This window comes from Condylura cristata, unplaced genomic scaffold (genome assembly GCF_000260355.1).
Source record: "Condylura cristata isolate star-nosed mole 26May11 unplaced genomic scaffold, ConCri1.0 scaffold00003, whole genome shotgun sequence".
Taxonomy (NCBI): domain Eukaryota; kingdom Metazoa; phylum Chordata; class Mammalia; order Eulipotyphla; family Talpidae; genus Condylura; species Condylura cristata.
The window spans coordinates 21,395,715-21,415,923 of NW_004567104.1; the positions used below are offsets into that span (position 1 = coordinate 21,395,715).

The 20,209-nt window shown below is 38.7% G+C and overlaps 1 protein-coding gene across 2 annotated transcripts in view; it reads right to left on the minus strand.

Moving 5' to 3' along the window:
• LOC105854507 (insulin-like growth factor 2 mRNA-binding protein 2) overlaps positions 1 to 20,203 on the minus strand; it is a 73,781-nt gene extending 53,578 nt beyond the window's left edge. For both annotated transcript variants that reach the window (XM_012734002.1, XM_012734000.1), the window contains exons 1-2: positions 19,975 to 20,203; positions 18,373 to 18,433 (exon numbers count right to left, since the gene is read on the minus strand). In XM_012734002.1, coding sequence (XP_012589456.1) covers positions 18,373 to 18,433; positions 19,975 to 20,152 — 239 coding nt within the window. In that variant the 5' untranslated portion in view covers positions 20,153 to 20,203. The remainder of the gene's footprint in view (positions 1 to 18,372; positions 18,434 to 19,974) is intronic.
• Positions 20,204 to 20,209: the final 6 nt, after the last annotated feature.

The following is a 20,209-nucleotide window of genomic DNA, read 5'->3' on the forward strand; positions in this document are numbered from 1 at the left end:
TCTCTCTCTCTTTTTTTTTAATCTTAAAAAAAAAATCCACTGGAGGGACAAATTTAAGAAGAAAGAAGTAAGAGAGAATGTGAGACCTGAGCAGATCAGCTAAGGCTGCACTGTCCACCAGACAATTTCCACTCCACCCTACACCTGCTCTCTCTAGTTTCCCTGCTCTCTCTGGCTCAGGCTGGAAATACACAAGGAAGGGAAGTCACTGAGGAAGAGTGAGGAAAAAATACATTTATTTGTATGCATATCCACAGGTAGTCAAAAATACTACAAAACAATAACAAAAGAGTAAAGAGCTACAAATAATAAAATTCCTTATTCACACTGACCTTTAAGCTCTGACTCTTAAAGATGACCAAAAACCTGAAATAAAGTGTACACTCAGTTTCTCCACTGAGTGTCATTGGAGAAGATATCTCTAAATTCTACCCCCCCAAAAAAATTTTTAATACAATCATTTGACTATGTTGTGGAAAAAAATGCATCAAGAGTTCAAGGTGAAGGATAACTCAGGATATATGGGATATATATGTATGTGTGTGTGTATATATATATACACACACACATACATATATATGTATATATATATGTATATATATACGTATGTGTGTGTATATATATATATATATATATACACACACACACACATATATATCCTATTGACTCTAATACATAAACTGCAGATTGACTATAATACATAAATTATGCAGAAATTTTTAACTTACCACTTGTTTTTTTTTTGAGCAATATAAAAAGTACCTATCATTCCTAAAAAGGAGGCACTCTTAACAGACTCCTGTTCTGTAAGTCTCCAAAAAAGGAGCAACCAAAATAATGTTTCACTTCCTACTATCATGTTGCTAGGACCTTCAAGAAAAAAGGTTAAATGGGGTATAGCAATATGGAATGCAGGTCAAGTAAGCACTGAGATTTCAATGAAAGTTTAAAGATGTGCCTATTAAAATGCTATATTTGACTGAAGTCAATGTAATTGAAGACATTCTGTGGCAAAGTTGATAGGTTTGTATGAGCTTGACAAAATGCTCACACAGAATCAATCTCTCAAAATTAACATGGGTATTTCTAACATTAAAAGCAGCACAAAGACATCATCCAATTTCTTAAGAAATAAATAAATGTATACTAAAGATAAGTACCAAAGATGTGAGTGCCTTAAGTTTTACTGGGGGAGGTAAATGATCTTATCTGATATCAAAGTGACCACTGAATTTTGCTGAGAAAGATTTACTCAGATTTTGTTTAGTAAATAGCATATTCTTAGAAAACCAACGACTTTAAAGGCAAGTAAATCTATTTTCCTCTTGCAGACCATGGCTGACCACAGTATGGCACAATTTTGGAAAAATCAGACCTCACCCAGTTGCAAAAATAGCAAAGAGGACTCTTGCTTCTGGCAAAAAAAAAAAAAAAAAAGTGACAAGCTTCTTTACCGATACTATAAAGAAGTTCAAAACTTTTCAACTAGGCATAATTTTCAGGGGAAAGAAGAAAAGAATGTTAAGTATGTGACCCTATCTAAGTATTTGAACACTCTGGGCCTCAGTTTATCATCTATGAAATGAGAATCTTAACCCTATAAGGCATTATGAAAGCTGAGTAAGAATTATGAAAGATTTAGCAGTCAATAATTAGTACTATTTTGTTTCACAGGGAATTCTATTTTATCCCAAAAGAGGTTAATATAAATATTAATTTAAGGGGCTAATTCTTTTCAGGATAAGCCCCAAATCAGCTAAGTCTCTCTTCGATTTGCTAACTTCTCTGAACTGACTTAATAAAATCACAGATGGCTCCCAGTGGTCCCCACCCTCCTAGTATTCACCTTTTGAATAACTCCTTCCCATAGGGCATGAGTAGGACTAGCTTCTCATGTTTAAGGAACAAAAGACGGCAGAAGTGATGATGAGCACTCAGTGACTAGGTCATAAAAAGCAATGTGGTACTGCTCTTTTGATGAGATTACTCACTCAGGAAGCTGAAGTCATGTTAGAAGCAAACCAGAAGCCCCTGTTGTAAGTTCTTAAGCCCCCCAGCCAACAAGGCAAGTGAGGCCTCCCAAGACCATGTGAGTAAGCTTGGTAGCACACCTAGCTCCAGCTGAGCCTTCAGATGACTGTAGCCCCAGCTGACTTCTGATTTCATGTAGGACACAGAGCCAAAACAATGTGGCTAAACTGCTGCCACATTTCTGAACCTCAGAAAATATGTAAGATAATAAATATTTGTTGGTTTGTTTGTTTTTTTTAAGATTTATTTATTTGTGTTTACAGAGCTGGAGTACAGGTCAGAGGTGCGGGGGTGAGAGGATTCACCAGAGAAAGAGTGGGGGAGCAGAACAGGCAGACAGACTGAAATACATTGCTGAGGGAAGCAGTGGGCGGGTCAGGGGAGGTCTGCCGCACCCTGTGGGTCAGCTCCCTGGCCGGGGATTGAACTCATGCTGCCATGGCTTCGGAGAGCTTCATAGCTCAGTGCTTTAACCCGTTGTACCACCAGAGAGAGCCCCTGTTTTTAAGTTGATAAGTCTGGGGATAACCTGTACACAGTAACAGATTACTAATACAGAGCACATGACTACAGATCTTGCTTTGCAATTAACACTGAAGATCACTCATTGCCTTGCTCATGAATTATCTCACCCACTGATAAATCCTATCATTTCTGCACTTGTGTGTTTTTTCCACAGTAGCTTTAGATGTGGTCTACATAAACTGATTATGTTTGATTCTTATAACCACTTATTATCTTCTGATAAAAGTATGGCAATTTTTTTCCCAAATGTGTGTGTGTTTTTTTTTAATATGATTTCTATCAGTTTTGCAATGCAATTTAGGTTACAGAAAAACTACCTATGTAGAAAAACGTATCTTCACGTAATCATACAGATTCTAACACTACTAGATCTACCTGTCCTATTCTGGCTCCAACAAGCCTAAATCTCTTTCTGATACTATGCTGCTACTCCTTACAGTTCACTTATGTTTTAGAAAGTCTTCAAACCTAGATGCACTGGATACACAGGAAAAGGTTTTATTCTACTTAAGCCAAAAGGTAGGGTCAAAATTTGAAGTACTCTACACAAAAGCACAAAATCCTGAACAGCTACTCCCCACCTCCACCTGAAAGGGAGAAAAAGAAGAAACAAAAGAAAAAGTAAATGATTAAGAATATCTTATCATGGCTTTAGTTGTAATTAATCCATCAAAAATATTCATTGAGCAGCTATTTCCAACTGAAAGCATTTAAGATGCAATGGTACAAATAGAAAATCAGACAAGATCCAGCTCTAACTTCAAATCTTGATCTCCAGGTCCCAGCTCCCTCTGGCCACTCCATTATGCTTACCAAAGAAGACTTACTAACTTGTGTTTTCCCAGACAAGTGCTCTACCTCACCATTTCTGTGGTCACTAATAACAATTTCAATACACATGTAAGTTATAGTATCAAAAAATTCATTTTTAACATGCAAATTCTATCTGAATAGTTGCCTTAAAAAAACTTCAATTTCCTCAATTTAAATATAAAAGGGTGCAACAATAACCAAAACACTTCTCATATATATATTAAAATACTGTTTTTCACTACTGAATTGCCCTATCTAGCACACACAATGCTTTTAGGACTACCTGCTTAATATCACTTTATAAAATTTATAAAAAGAACTCAAATTCCCACTTATTTTTTAAAGATTTTATTTATTTATTCATACAGAACTTAGGTACAAGCCAGAGGTTCAGGGGTGGTGAGAAGATTCACCACAGACAGAGGGAGCAGAACAGGCAGACTGACTGAAGTACACTGCTGAGGGAGCAGCAGGCGGGTCAGGAGAGGTCTGCTGTGCCAATGGATCACCTCCTGAGTGGGGATCGAACTCCCACTGAAGTAGCTGCAGCTCACTTGCAGTGCTGCATCCTAACCCACTGTGCCACCAGGGAGGGCCCCAAATTCCCACTTTAAAAGAAATATTTGAGAGACATTCTGTGGGGGCAGAGTGGGGAATGGGATCAAAAACGGGGGGGGGGGGGAAGGGAGGGAAATGCGCGGGACTATGGTGGTGGCACAGGGGTGATTTGGTGATGGGAAACCCGCGGGGATTACAATCGAGATGGAAAAATGCACAAAATGATGTAAAAATAAACTTTGTAATAAAAAAAAATAAAAGAAATATTTGGCCCTCCCTGGTGACGCAGCAGGTTAAAGCACAGCAATGAGAATCTAAAGCCACTTCCGCATGAGTTCGATCCCCGCCTGCCCCGGAGGTGAGAGGGGCAGACCTCTCCTGACCCACCCGCTGCTCCCCTCAGCAGTGTACTTCGTCGATCTGCCTGTTCTGCTCCCCACTCTGTCTCTGGTGAAGCCTCTCACCGCCCCTGAGACTCTGGCCTGTACTCCAGTTCTGTATGCACAAATAAATAAATCTTTAAAAAAAAAAAAAAAAGAAAGAAAGAAATATTTGCTGGACATAAGAGAATACTTTCTTAAGAGCTGGTTTAAAATATTATCTATAGGGCCCTCCCTGGTGGCGCAGCGGGGTAAAGCACAACACTGAGAATCTAAAGCCGCTTCTGCATGAGTTCGATTCCCGCCTGCCCCGGAGGTGACCACATGGCGTGGCAGACCTCTCCTGACCCGCCCGCTGCTCCCCTCAGCAGTGTACTTCGTCAATCTGCCTGTTCTGTTCCCCACTCTGTCTCTGGTGAAGCCTCTCACTGCCCCTGAACCTCTGGTCTTACCCCAGTTCTGTATGCACAAATAAATAAATCTTTAAAAAAAAAAAAATTATCTATAGATAGTCCTGAGAGTATGATATAGATTGATGTGGAAACAAATTCCTCCGATTACATGAAAACAGAGGCTCATTTTTCCCCCTCATGAGCACATATTATGAATATTATATAGTAAGATCCTCAAAGTCATTTCATTTAATGCTGTGCTTGTTCTAACTGATGAAAATAAAAGAATACCAATACATCATTTTGCCTAATGCCACAATTTCTAAGTGCCTATCAACAAGGTTAATAAAGTGAGGTCTTACTGTATATATAACCTTCAAAGACTGTCACAGATACATGTGTATTCTGTATTTACAAAAGGATTTTAAGTGGTTAACAATAATAAACACAGTAAGATCATTACCTAAAGATAAAACTAAATGGTACCTTACAGTAAATATTTACTCAAAAAAACTGTAATAGAAGGATAGTTGCTTCAACTGAGGCACAATTTTAATTTTGTCTATCTGTACAGATATAGTAAGTGACATAATAGTTGACACAATCTATCAAGAGAATGAATTTTTCTTCTCACACATAGACAAGCTTTAAAGATAAGAATTTAAACATAAGGGACAGCATCTCCTACATTCTGTAGAAAAAGATTTTATTGTTGCAGAGATTACAATCTGGCAACCCATGAGCCAAAACTTTCTTCTTTCATTCTTTCAGTTTATATGGAAATTGTTTAATCTTTACCAATACCTAATATAAAAACCTTGCTTCGCTTGAAAGATCAAATTTGGGAATACTGGCCCTACTTTTCTTCATAACAGCACCTGGCTAAAGCTGACTGAAACTACACTTCCTGCACTCCACAGAATCCCCCTTGTCACCTCTTATCCATGCCAACTGCAGTCATCTGAGTGTGTGCCCCATGGTGGTCTCTTACACCAATCTTTACAAAACATGGTATCTAATTGATAATCATCCAGTATTGAAAAAAACCTGGGGCCCTCCCTGGTGGCACAGCAGGCTGGAGCAAAGCCCTGCGAAGCAGGCAGTGGCTGCCTCAGTGCGAGTTCAATCCCCAGCCCTGGAGATACCCCACCTGGTATAGCAGACCTGTTCTGTCTCATACGCTGCTCCCCTCAGCAGCGTACTTCATAGATTTGCCTGTTCTGCTCCCCACTCTGATGAATCCTCTCACTGCTCCTATACCTCTGGCCTGTACCCAAGTTCTGTTGCATAAATAAATCAATCTTTTAAAAAAAAAAAAAAAAAGACAACCTGCAGGAGGTTAGTCTAATGGAGCCCAACTACATGGAGCAGAGCTCAAAGGGGACCCTCTCTCTCTAGCTGGGCATCACAGCCAGAAAGCTGTAGACTTTAAGCAAAAGCCAAAGCCAAGGACTTTCCCATAAGTTAAGGAATCACTGAGGGGATAATTTTTTTTTTTTAAGTAATGTCCTGTTTTTGAATAAAAGTCAAGCATACAGGATAGATACAAAGGGTGTACATTTTGGAGTACAGTAACTCATGTACCTACTGATTTTCAGGGATCCCTTCTTAACTGCTTGTGCTTATGGAACCTCAACATGTATGACAAGTAAAAACAGAGATACTCTGTTTGAAGAAAGGTTAGGGAGGTCAAGAAGCTTGGGCCACATGAAGCAAAAGTTTGAATTAATGGGTACATGTCACTAGACCCATCACTCTTCAGTATCAGTTGATTATAATGCCTCTACCAAGGGTTGGAGTTCAGTCCCTGGCCAGAGTTCCCTGGAAAGTTCCTGAAGGACAAACATTCTGCACTACTGATTGTAGAAAAATCCATAGATTTGTCGGTGGTTGGCAAAGCAAACATTTATTATTAAAGCAGGAGATGGAAGGTCATTCCACCAGGAAGAAGAGTCAGAAGTAAAGCAAGGTCTAAAGTGTCCTCCAGAAAGAACTTTAAATCTGCTGGAATGCCTAATCAAGGAGTTAAATAAAGTCCCAGACTTACTATTATAGGAAACATACTTTCAAATCATCTTTTGAAGCATTTGACCCTTTTCTAAATTAAATTCCAGACCAAACTCTGATAAAATAGCAAAGAATTTAGTTGTCTTCTGATTGCCAAGTGGGTAAGAGCCAGCATCCTCCAAATATATCCATATTCCTTTTTCCCATAAATTTGGCATCTCAGAATCCACATGTTCTGTAGGTGAAAAGCACTGCCATGGAGAATAAAAGATAAGGCATTGGCCTGGAAAGTTTTGTTTTGTTTTTAATATTTATTTATTTATTCGTACAGAACTGGGGTACAGGCCAGAGATGCGGAGGGTGAGAGGATTCACCAGAGACAGAGCAGGGAGCAGAACAGGCAGATCGATGAAGTACACTGCTGAGGGGAGCAGCGGGCGGGTCAGGAGAGGTCTGCCGCGCCATGTGGATCTCCTCCAGGGCAAGCGGGGATCGAACTCATGCGGAAGTGGCTTAAGCTTCTTTGTGCTGTGCTTTAACCAGCTGCGCCACCAGGGAGGGCCCTGGCCTGGAAAGTTTTAAGACAGGTATTAACACCTTGATCACCTTGGTCAACAATATCAAAGTTATTGTTGTGAAATCATAACTAAAATAGATATACATAGAAAGCCATTATCAAAAATCAATGAACCAGAGACAGCTCTCCCTTGTCAAATCTCTAAAGATGCAAAGAACTGTACTGAAACAACCACCTGTTCTCAGTCCTTTACAGCCCCTGAAACAACCCTTTTATAATTACTCATAAATCGAAATCCCTAGCTTCTTTATTTCAAATAATTGTGTAAACATTTGTCATCTCAAATCTTTTGTGAAGGAAAAAATAAATTATAAAAATGTAAATTATAAAAAATTAAGCAACTACAAATCTGAAGAATATTAATCAACAAGTGTTTTGCTTTTTACTCCTTAAAAGGGGGAGAAAAAACATATGTCTTAAAACAACTAAGCTTTCTGATTGAGAGAAAATATTTGCATAGCATACATCTGGAGTAGGACTGGCATGCAAAGTCTATGAAAAACTCAAGAAAAAGAAAACATAACCTAATCAAAAAATGGGCAAAAGAACGCAAGAGGTATTTTTTTAAAAAAAGAGAGATGGCCAATAGGCATATAATGTTCATAATCCCTTAATATCAGGGAAATGCAAATCAAAACCACAACAAGATTCCATCTCACACCTATGAGAACAGCCCATCTCAAAGAAATCAGAAACAAGTGTTGAAGATGTGGAGGGGAAAATGCCCTGTACATAGAAACTTTTGTTTCTAAAGACCTTGACTTTGTCACTTTCAGAGGCTGCACACTCAGAGAATTTAATAAAATTTAGTTTTAACTGGTCTAGCCCCTATGGGAAACAGTATGGAAATTTCTCAAGATATCAAAAAAGATTAACATATGATCCAGTAATTCCAACTCCTAGGTACCTAGGCAAAGAATATAACAATATGAATTCAAAAAGATAGCTGCATACCTGTGTTCATTACTATTTACAGTAGCCAAGATATAGAAACAACCTAAGTGCCCAACAATGAAGGGTTAGATAAAAATCTGAAATATTACTCATCTATATAAATATTAAAAAAGAGATAAAATCTTGCCATGTGGGCTAATATGGGTGGAATCAGAAGAGATTCTGCTAAGTAAAATAAGTCCAAGGGAAATAAATAAGTCCTGAATAATTTCACTTATATGTGAAAAATAGAGAAACAAAAAGAAGTAGATATAAACAAATCCTTAGAAGGTCACCACAGAGGAGAGAGAGGAGCAAAGGGTGGAGGGTGTTGGACCAACTGTTGTACATCAGTGGTAGGCATGGTGGCATAACATAGACTTGGAGAGGTGTATGAGAGAGAAGAAAAAGAAAGAAAAAACCAAAAGAATATACTTAAAAAAGAGCCCTCCCTGGTGGCGCACAGTGTTAGGATGCAGCACTGCAAGCTAGCTGCAGCGGCTTCAGTGCGAGTTCGATCCCCAGCCCCGGGAGGATCTCAAGGCAGACCTCTCCTGACCTGTCCACTGCTCCCCTCAGCAGTGTACTTCGTTGATCTGCCTGTTCTGCTCCCCACTCTGTCTCTGGTGAATCCTCTCACTGCCCCTACCCCTCTGGCCTGTACCCCAGTTCTGTATGTCTAAATCAATCCCTTTAAAAAAGTCCTTTAAAAAAAAAGAATATCCTTTAAAAAATTAAAAATTTAGTTTATTAAAATTTAGTTGACAAATCATAGTGTCCATGATTTGAAAACATCACTATTAATTAGCTTGAAGAAAAAGAGGGAGAGTACAATTGGATCCAGATTACCAATATATTCACAAATTCTACCCTTCAACAGTTGGTGTGTTGTTACATACTTTTACCCTTTATAACTGCTTACAATGCAAATGCACTGTGTGTGTGTGTGTGTGTGTGTTTGGGGGGTGGGGGTTGTAACCTAAACTTTCAGCACTACAGAAATTCCTTTCTAAACTTTAAATCACACACAGGAGGTCACGTTGTTTGACCCCCACAACGATGGAGGAGCATGTCTGCTGCACATTCTTAGGAAGTGTAATCCAGGGAACCCATACATTCCAACACATTGAGCAAGCACACACACGCCTCCCTGGCTTCCCCAAATCTCAGCCAAAGAAGGGGCACTGGGTTGAAGGCAGGCCCACACACTAGGCACTTTCCAACCCAGCCCAGCCATATCAACAGAAATGTAATGGGGAAGGAGAATGAGAGAATGTGAAAGAGAGAGAGAGAGAGAACAAGAGTGAGAGTAAGACTATGAACCAGACCAGGGCGTAATAGAATGAAGTACAAAACATTCTAAGGGCAGCCAGTTACATACTCCTAAGAGTTTTTAAACATCAAAGAAAAGAACAACTTGTGTGAGACTTCCAGTCTTGCTGTCACCAAAGGAATCACGTACTGTCTTGTACAATGTCTGGGAGTACAGTCTTCCACGAGTGCTCTAGAATTATTATTAAAACAATGTAGACGTTACCTACATGGTTCAGTCAGTCACAGAGCTTGCAGGGCACCAAGTGTCCCTCACTCCCTCTGTATTTACTTTACTTTCCCTCCCTCTCTCTTTCCTCCCTTCCTCTTTTCTTTCTTAATAATTGAGGCATTAAAGTACATTTTTAAGTATTAAAATGTTTAATCATTTACCTCCAATTTTCTCAGAGATGCACAATTATTTTATTCTAAAACATTACCTATATAGTGATTTTCTAAATCCATTTTTCAATATGTGTATTATTAAAATAACAAAGACCAGTAGGAATCAAAGTAAAAAGCCTCCATGTAATATGAGAAAAAGAAACAAATAAAAAAAACCCAAACCTATATGGCCTGTTTTCACATGCGTTTTTCAAAGTATCTTCTACTTCATGAATAAGTTTGGGGTTAACCTGCCTTTAGAATCACCATTCAATTACACATTTTGGCACTGTTTTTGAAGAGAAAGAGCAGAAGAACTATACCATGGCAATAAAAATGTCTTCTCTGTTAATATTTTAAACACCATTAGAAGTTCTTAAGGGAGAAAAGTCATTGTGTTTTATCTCATATGTTTCATAAAATCATGATCTTATTAAAAAATACCACCTCTGTATTAGAAACAAATGCTTGTATGTCTCATTTCATTGGTAGTATAATTGTATCTTAATTCCTATATAAAAAAGTATATGTTAAGTATTGTGTCAAAAAGAACATAAAAATCTTTCTACTCCCTGTGTTTTCACTGAAATGTTCATGTGTCAAAAGGTTTAAAATTTTCTAATGATAATAACATGAATCATCTTATAATAAGTAATTTGCAAGAATACCACATTTTCCTTCTCCAAACCAGATGTGGGTTTGTTGTTTTGTTTTTGAATACAGATAAAAATGAAAGCATGGCAAACCTTGGGCAGAGGGCTACATCCTAAACAAAAGATTCTGAGTTTTTTTTTTTTTGCAGGACTAGAAAAACAAAACACCTGGATTTAATGAATGAACACAGATCCTGCCCCACAGTGCATGCATGTTTTCTACACTTTTAACCACTGTAATTTAAAATATATATATATATTTTCATACTTATATAACTACAAATACCTATAAGACTGCTTCAAGAAAGCTTCTTCAAATTGTGGGAGAATACCATTCAGTTGTCTTGCAATTGCACCAAATTTAAAATATACTAAGCTTTAGTACCCTATCTTCCTCAGCATGTTTGCTGTATACATACAGACCTTGCCTCTATTGTGAGTGAGAAATATACAAAGCTACTCTATAGCTACGTACACATTACCAACACTTCCTCCTCTCTTGCTAGAGCTTTCTTTCTGTGTTCAAATGAGAAGGACAACAGGGCAATCAGGCACTGCCTCTTTGAAGCCGGTTTGGTCAGGTGCAAGGAGGCGTTGCTTTGATTCTGAAGCTTTACAGCTCTATCTGTCAACGGGATGAAATACAGGTCTCCCCTGGCTGTAGTGAGGTGACACTAAGACATGCAGAAGGCCTTGCTCCATCCTTCACAGATCAGTTACCAGCAAGCCTTCCTTATCTGTCTTTCTCCATCTTCTGAGTCACAATTATATATTAACTTAAAGAAATGAAATGTGGGGGAGGGGGTTGGAAATAATCTTCTTTTACCTACTTTTTCATTGTAATTTCTTCCTTCCTCCTATCACCACCATCAAAAATAAGAATACACAAAATTTTAAAGCAAACAAGGAAAAAACTTAAGGGAAAATGGACTATCTTCACATGCTTAGTTTTTCAGTATGTTTTTTGAGTGATTATATTATTAGTGAAAGATTCTGAAAACTTTATGGAAGTTATCCTATTAATACTCATTTCAACTCCATAGGAAAGGTAAAGGCCACATCCTGTACAGAAAATAAAGCAGAGAGACATACCACCTTAGGGGCAGAGCTGGAAAAGGCCTGTCAACTACCAGGAAAACACTTAAACCAAAATGTAGTCCTGATCTCTGGCAATGGATTAGCTGAAACATGTGAAGCACCTACCCAAGTGATTCCTTAAGTTTGACTTTCACCTACTACAAGACAGTCTGAATCAGGGCAACAGTTCTCTGCTTATCTTTGTTGAGAGGAATGTCTTTCTTGACAAGTTCTACATTGTAACACCAAAACTACAAACATTAAAAAAAAAAAGTAATAACAACCTCCAACCTGCTTAGTTAACTATATCTCCCAACCCCCTGTTACCAATGTTTCTAATTTTTTTCTAAAAATACTGTTACAGATAATTCAGACAGATATAAAAAATAAAGTGGTTGCAAAGAGTCATTCACAAACCAATCTATTTTCATATATTTCTATCACTGTTGAATACATCCTTTAAATCTCATAATACTTTCAGTTGACTTCTTTAGCTAAAGTGAGAGCTTCATGCAGGTGAAGCATGCTGGAATGAAAATTAGAAGATCTGGGTCCAGTCTGAGCTTTACTATTTAATGGCCTTATGCAAATTATTTCATTTTTCTGAGACCAAGTTTCTTCACCTAAAAAAGGGGGATAACAATAATTGTCCAACTCTCTTTACATAATCATTATTTAGAACAAACAAAATAGCATATGGAAGAGTCTGGGATATCATAAGTACTAATATGAATATTCAATCTAGGAAGCCAAAAATCTCCCTGGATACTAGTACTCTCTCTCTGCTACTAATACTGTTTATACAACAATATATAAAATAATGAAACAACCTTTTGGTCACATTTAAAACAAAAAATAAAAATCCACATTTCCCTCTAAGGCAAACTTTTACATGCAAGAACTCATAAATTATGTGATAATGAGAGAAACTGAAAATATCCTTTCAATAGCAATGGTGCCATGCAAATCTTCCTGGTCATTAGGACAGTATCTTTTCTTATGTTATAGGTAAGTACTGGTAAAGAATGCATTCGAATTTTTAATTTTCATTTGTGTACTTATTAAAATATCTATTTTTTTTATTAAATATTCTTGATGGACCAGTATGGGGAAATGCTAACTATACACACTTCAAAAAACAAAGTGTAGAACAGATCAATAACCATGAAATCCAGGAAGAAATAAACAGAATGTACCTTATAAATACAATCTTATTAATCATTAAAGATCAGAGAATTAGGGAGAAGATATTTATCTAGTAAGTGGTGAACACTGGGTTAGTTTTTTTTAATTTGACTATTTGCTGTTAACACAAAAGCATCCATTTCCACTAGTCTTATTCTATACCTTGATGTCATCAAATCAAATGGAAATGTTATTAAATTCCTCCCTCTATAAAACCAAAGCAACAGAATTTGACTTTTTCTGTGGAATAAAATAATATTCTTCACTACTTTTTGAAAGATCAGCCTAAAGTTTATGAACAAAACAGGAAAAGTAAAACCTTAAAAATAATTCTCTGAGCACTCTGCAATTTTGCTGCCCAAAATAGAACCCATATAGTCCATGCCACTGAATGAAAATTACAAGTTTGTAAGCATGAAGTCAAATTATAAAGTAAAATGTTTTTTAAAATATTTTAATGGTGATAAATGGGAGGAAAGACTGTTATTGTTACTGCTGTTTGCTTATCTGTTATTAGATTTTCTTTAATCAGTATTTTGAATGACAATTCAAACTAATCTAAACTTGAATTTGAGCAAAAAATAAAAGAATGAATTTTAACTCTTAAATTATTTGAGGCTATTTTGTTAAACAAATGTGTTTTGTCTCTTAAATTAATTGAGAAATTAATCATAACTTGAAATCGTGCTTCTGACTAAAAGTTTTAGAAAGCTAGTTTAGCCAAATACCACCATTTTCTTCTTGAACAACAAAAAGAACCTTGGAGATACTTTTGTAGTATTGAAATTAATTCTTAAGAACGTATTTTTGAAATTTATAGTCCCTTTTAAAACAGTCTCCAAAGAAGCAATGTTTCTAGTGAAATCAACTGAGTGCTTTGTTATGCAAAATAACATGTCACTCTCCATAATATAGAATTTCTAAATGAAAATACACTGAAATCTTGACTTCAAAACCTTAAAAATGCCTGCTTGGCTGACCCTCTTTGAGAGAGGGAACATCCTAACTAAAAGGAAGGTGTATAGGTTTTGCTTTGGATAGTTCTCCCAGCTGCATGTTCACTGATGAAGCCACTACACATGCTTGTTCTTCCCTTCTCCAAGAAGATGCATGACTCAAGGCAAATACAGCACTTGGTTCCCTTTGCTACTCCCTCAAACACCTAGGGATTTCCATGTGCTTTGTCAGGAATGGAACCAAGAGCTCAACGTTGCTAAATTAAAGGCTTCCTCCTCTTCCCTCTTCATATCATCTGTCTGAAACTACTGTCCCCCACAAAACACACACACACTCACACCCATTGTGTACACACCCCACTGAATCAGAGATGACACACATAGCTCAAATAATATCCTCTAACAACTGTGACCAATTGCTCATCTACTTTTGAGGATTTCATTAGCTGACTTGGAAGAGTGATTCAGCAGTAGAGAGCAAATATTTAGAAAGCTGAAAGTATCAAATGTATGTAAATAGTTCCTGCAGAAAATGGATTTTTATAGCTTTTTTATTTTAATGTGCCCTGGTTGCACATTTTAACATTTACATTCTCCTACTTGAAAATCTAGAGCAACCACCACAAACCAAGACATTTACTCAAAATTATCGTAAAACTATAGTTATACAGTAAAATTATAATTGTGATAAGCTATTAGCTCTAAAACTTCTAACACCCCCTTAAAACTCTTTCTTAAAGAAAATATTTTAGATTATGACGTATGAAAAGATGTACAAACACTGTTAAGCCCTCTCCTCCATATAAATGACAATCTCAAGTTAGCATATAGTTAAAAAAACAAATTCTAAGACCATTTTTTTTTTACTGGTCATCTTATATACAATCAGGAAACATTATTATTAAAAAACATAATTTGACCGATGTATTACACTACCAAATCACCTTTTAGTTTTAATGCTTAAGTTTAGTCCTTTAATATTTACATAAACTATTACAATTTAAAACTGATATAGATTTAGTAAAAATCAAGCAGTATAAAAAAATCTTTTGATTTGCAGATTGTCTTGGTTTCAATATTTAACTAGATACTAAAACACTATCAAATGATCAGTCTTTTAAAAATACAAACTAGCATCTTAAATTTATATTTATATCTGAATTACCAAGTTACCAAGTGTTTTCTCTAGTTTCTATTTTAGTTCTGTCATATATCTCTTAAAGATCACAAAAAAAATATGTGTAATTCTCTATAGCATTATCTAGAATAATGGAAAAATTATTAGCCTTTACAAAATGAAAAGCTAAATGTCCAAAGCAAAGTCATATCAAAAGTAACCTTAGGGTCTGACAAGCATATCTGCTATTAATATATCCACATATGAAATCGTATTGAATCCAGGCGTTAATTTATAATTGAACAAATTCTTGAAATGGGACGTTGCTATATGGTTTTAACCTAATAAAGTCTTTTCTGTTTCTACAAAATTAAAAATTGATGCAGCAAGTCTTTGTTGCAGGAAAGGCTTGAGGTTGGGTGGGTTTTTTTTTTTTTTCTTTTTGGTATTTAGTTCAACTATACACAATGTGGTACATACAAGCAAAATACAATTGAGATACTGTTTTCTTTAACATTCCTATAGGAGACCAAATTCATTTGCATTAGAGAGACACAATTACTGATTTTTAACTCATGAAAGACAAATTCATAGCTTTTTCCTTCAGTATTTCATAGTATTCACACCATCTCAGTCTAGCACTACTTCAATACTTCCTAGAAGTGGGCAGAAATTGCATTTTTCAAAGTTTTGTTTCTCACAGTCATTCAACTTTAGTTCAAAACACATTCAGGTTTGTGTCTGTCTCAATCTAACCAATTAATGTAATGTGTGTGTATGGAGATACACATTTTTTAAACTAAACACCCATCAACATGGAAAAAATTGAAATTTCTATCAAGGAAATTTCCATAATTTTAAAGAGAATTTTAAAACTTACCAGTTCTTTCCTCTTTAAGAAATCTCTGATTCATATATATGGCAAGAAGTATGAAGAGAGAAAAAAAGATCCAAAGATTTTTTTATTCAACAGAGCCTACAACCAACTTAAAATAGCTGGCTTTACATGGTTTACATTACAATAATTTGCATTTAACAGGAATGAAATGCATGGCAAAAAGAAAAGCATTTTCTACTTCAGAGTGACCCTGAGAAAATAATAATATCCAGTCTGTTTACTATGAAATGATGCTAGAATGATACTTAACAAGAAACCAAACTGATAAGCGAAGGGCATGCCAATAATTTAATAACTGAAGATAAGAACATCTCCTAAAGTATCATTAGTTTAAACAAACTATTTGGAATGTAGATACTACAACTGATTTTGAGAATAGAAAGTAATCAAAACACTATAAAGAAAATGAGCATTCTGGTTGAATGATTTTTTTAAGCAACTCATGAGAATGAATTGTTTTCTTCTCCTTTTCACTTCAACTAACACAAAAACCACATATAGAACTGACTTAACAGTGACAAATTTACTTCTAACTTGTTAATTTTCATAGAAATGCAAGAAAAGACACCAGAACAGTCACCATATAACATAACAGCTTTGGATTCAAATGTCCCATTACCCCCCTTTTTGAAAGCCACCACGGTAGTAGTGCCCTGAGAACATACAGCTGCTCATCCCAGAAGCCTGAGCTCAGCATACGACACCAGTCACTAGCTATCTCTCCCTTAGTACTCAGTACAAGGAACTCATTTCTGCATTTTAAACTAATAAAGGAAAGGAAAAAAAGATTAAAAACATTCAATCAGAAATGATGCAACCCTCCACAGCAGCAGCTATACATACACTGGGCATGCCAGAGGTCCTCACTGCAGTGAATCACAGAACACATTGTAATCTACTTCCTAGGTATTTATACTGCCCACATGTTCAAAGAAATCATGTACTAATAGTGCTGTATAAACCCCAGATTGGTTTTTATTTAATTAATACCACAAATCTGAGACATGCTTTTAACTCTGAACTCACACAAACACCAAAAAGAAATCCAGCTAACAGCAAATAATCTCTATATTTTGAAAGAAAAAAGTTTAAAAAGTGTATTTTGTGAGAAGTTTTACAAGATGTCAATAACCTTAAATAAACTAGTATTTCACTTTAATTGCAACATTATATGACATTCTTTGTAATATGAAATGAGACATCAACTGACCAAAGTTAAACTTCTAAAGTTTATGCTAATTAAAAACCTCCTCCCCCCCCCCACCAAAGGACAGCTATGAAGCCAAGAGAATTAGACATTTACAGAAACATAAACCATGAAATATTTTGGGCAGTTTTCAAACCTTATTCAAGATACTCAACAAATTTTCAAGTGTTTTGAGACAAGTAATCTAAATGTACAATAAATACCTAATATGTCAGAAAGTTTCTACTTAGGTTTCTCAAGAAAAAAAATAAGTAACAAATTTTGAACATTTAATTGGACAACCAATTAATCATACACTAACCTTTTCCTCGAGGTTCTATCCAGCTTAAATATTTTCTTGTTTGTTAACTTTTATCTTGTTTTTTTTTATAAGTATTAAGTAGTTTTCTGATATGCCAGCCACTTGCAAACAAAAGATATTCTGTTGCTTAATTAAAATGTATCTGGAAATGTACAAACACGTACTTTTTGAAAGTCCCTTCAACAAAACATCTAAGTATTTATAAAATTAGGATAGCTTGACTAATGGTGAAGAAATGTATGTGAATGGGATAAAAAATAAATTATGAGTGGAGGGGGGGTTAGAATGAGTAATAAAGGGCCCAAATTTAAAGTCCACAATAAACTTTAAACAAAGATGTTCTCCCTCATTTTTTCTTCATAGACTGTCTCATGAAAGCAAATCACTGCAGAGAAATTCAACCTCCACAAAAATTTTCACCCCTCATTAACAACAGCACGCTTAAATATAACTATAGAGCTCACTGTGGTATTTGTTTAGCATCAAACACATCTTAAAAGCAACAACAGAACGCTCAGAAGCAAGGTTCAGCAGTCTCAGCGACTGAAAGTCTGCCTTTTAACTGCCTTCCAAGCCAAACAACCTACTTCTTTAGAGTGCAATGCAAAATACTGACCCCCTTACTGAATTATTTTATTATTCAACATAAAGCTATCTAAAAAAGAAAACTAATTAATCGCGAAGTTTAGTTAAGCAATTTAGCTGATACAGTAAATATTTACTCTTAACATCTCACAGGAAGTCTTGACAGCATTTGTTGCCATTGTGCTTAGAATGGGGGTAGGAATGGGGGGTGGGAGGCCAGTTTTGATAAACAAGTTCGAAGGTCCCAGCGAATCTGAGTGCTCGCAACCCCCCACTCCCAATAAGGCACCAGATATTTTCCAAGTACAGTAAACACCTTATATAACGAAAGTAACAAATGTAACCTTCTAAGCTATCTTATCTCCGCTAACAAAACAAACAAGTCTTTTTTAAATTATAAAATCACATTTTTATAACTCAGTGTTTTTTTTTTTACTTACAGATAAGCCCAATCACAAAATAACTGAGCAAAATATATTTACCTGAGCTTTTTAGAGACTGAGTAATCAACTTCCATGATTTTCCCATGCAATTCCACTTTACCTTTAAAACAGAAATTAAAGCACTCAGAGCCTTCCTTAGATCAAGCCCGCGGGGGTCTAGGAAGGGCACGCACGGAACTCCACGCTCGGGCTCCGCCTGCGGCCGCCCTCAAGGGGTCTCCCGTCCGGCTGGAGCTGGGCAAACTTGGTTGGCACGGGAGGAAAGATGGGCACCCGTTTCTCCGGAGGAGATGGGAAGGGTGCGAGCCCGATCCGCCGACCCCAGGTATATCTGTGGGTGGCATTACCGGAAAAACACATTTAATAAAGAGCGGCGCCAATTTGAAAGGATGAGCTCACTTGAAACTCAAGCTGCAAGGCTGACGGGACCCCACTCCACTCTGGACCCCCACCTCTATTCCGCTAACCCCCGACCCGAAGACTCCACCGAGTTCCCCTCTCAGCCCTCTCCCCGCTCTGACTCCCAGAATACGCGCCGAAGCCCCCGGGGTCGGCGGCTGCGAGAACCGGGTCCCCGCCGGCTTCTGGGTGTCACCTTGGCCTCGGCGCCGCCCCGCCCCCACCTCGCGCACCCGTGGAGAAGGGGCTACCACCCGGAGGGGTTGGGGGGCTCAGGCTCGTGGCCTAGGGGAGCTCGGCTCCGAGCGGTGCGTGTGCGAGAGGGAGAGTTGGGGAGTGCGCGCGCGCGCGAGTGTGTGTGTGTCGCTCTCCGTCTCCCGTCTGGGCTCCAGCGCGCTCGCGGGCCCCCCGGTCGCCTCTTTCCCGGTTCTCAGCCCGGGCCCCCACCGAGTTGAGACAGGGCACCTCGTAAAAAGGTGCTTCTGGCCGAGCGGGAGGCAGGGGGACAGGCGGCGGAAAGCCCCCAGCCCCGAGTTCTTCTCAATAAAATCGGACAAAAAATTCAGAGAAAAATAGGAGCGCTTGAGAGACGAGCGAGAGGGGACAGGGGTTCCGAGAGGACCGAGAAAGATGTGCCGTCGTACCGGGGCTGGGCTTGGGGGGGGCCCGAAACCTAGGAGGGGTCATCAAGGTGCCCAGGGTGCCGAAAGTGGGGGGCAGGGGGATGCAATGGGGAGGGGGCTTGAAAGGAGAGTATATAGCTCAGGGTACGCTGGAGGGCGAGAGATCTAGGCACGAGGCACGGAAAGGAGTAAGGTCTGATCAGTAGAAGCGATGCAAGATTTGGGGGGGCCCCTGACACAGGGGGTAACGGGAAGGTCAGGGAAGAAGGAAGACAGGGGTTCTCTAAGTATGGGGGTGGGGGAACTCTGGAAGGCAGTTCGGGGAGCCAGGGAAACGTGGGGTGCCCCCAGAGAGGGAGCCTCGGGAACCCTCGGAGCGACACCGGGTCGCGATAGGGTTGCGTATCCGAGGGCAAGAGGTGATCCGGAGCCGCGGGGGGAGGGGAGCGGGCGGTCCCCCGAGCGGGCCGGCTGAGAGTTGAGGGCTGGTGCGTGGAAGTGAGCGTGCGGGCGCAGGAGCCCCAGCCCGGCGCCGCCCGCGGGGCTCGGCCTCCCTCCGGGCGCTGTCCCGGCCCGAGCCCGGCGAGGCGGGGGGAGGGGGACAGCGCCGAGTGCTCACCGGAGAGGGTCTCGATGGCGCGGATGGCCCAGTTCTGGTCGGGGTAGTCCACGAAAGCGTAGCCGGACTTGAGCAGGACCTGTCCCGCCAGGGGCAGCTTCCTGTCCCCGAAGAGCTGCCGGAGGTCGTCGGCGGTGACGGCGGGGCTCAGGTTCCCGATGTAAAGCTTGTTCATCATCCGTCTCTTCCCCGAAAGCCCGCGGCTCCCCCGGCCCGGTACCCAGCGCTCCTCGCC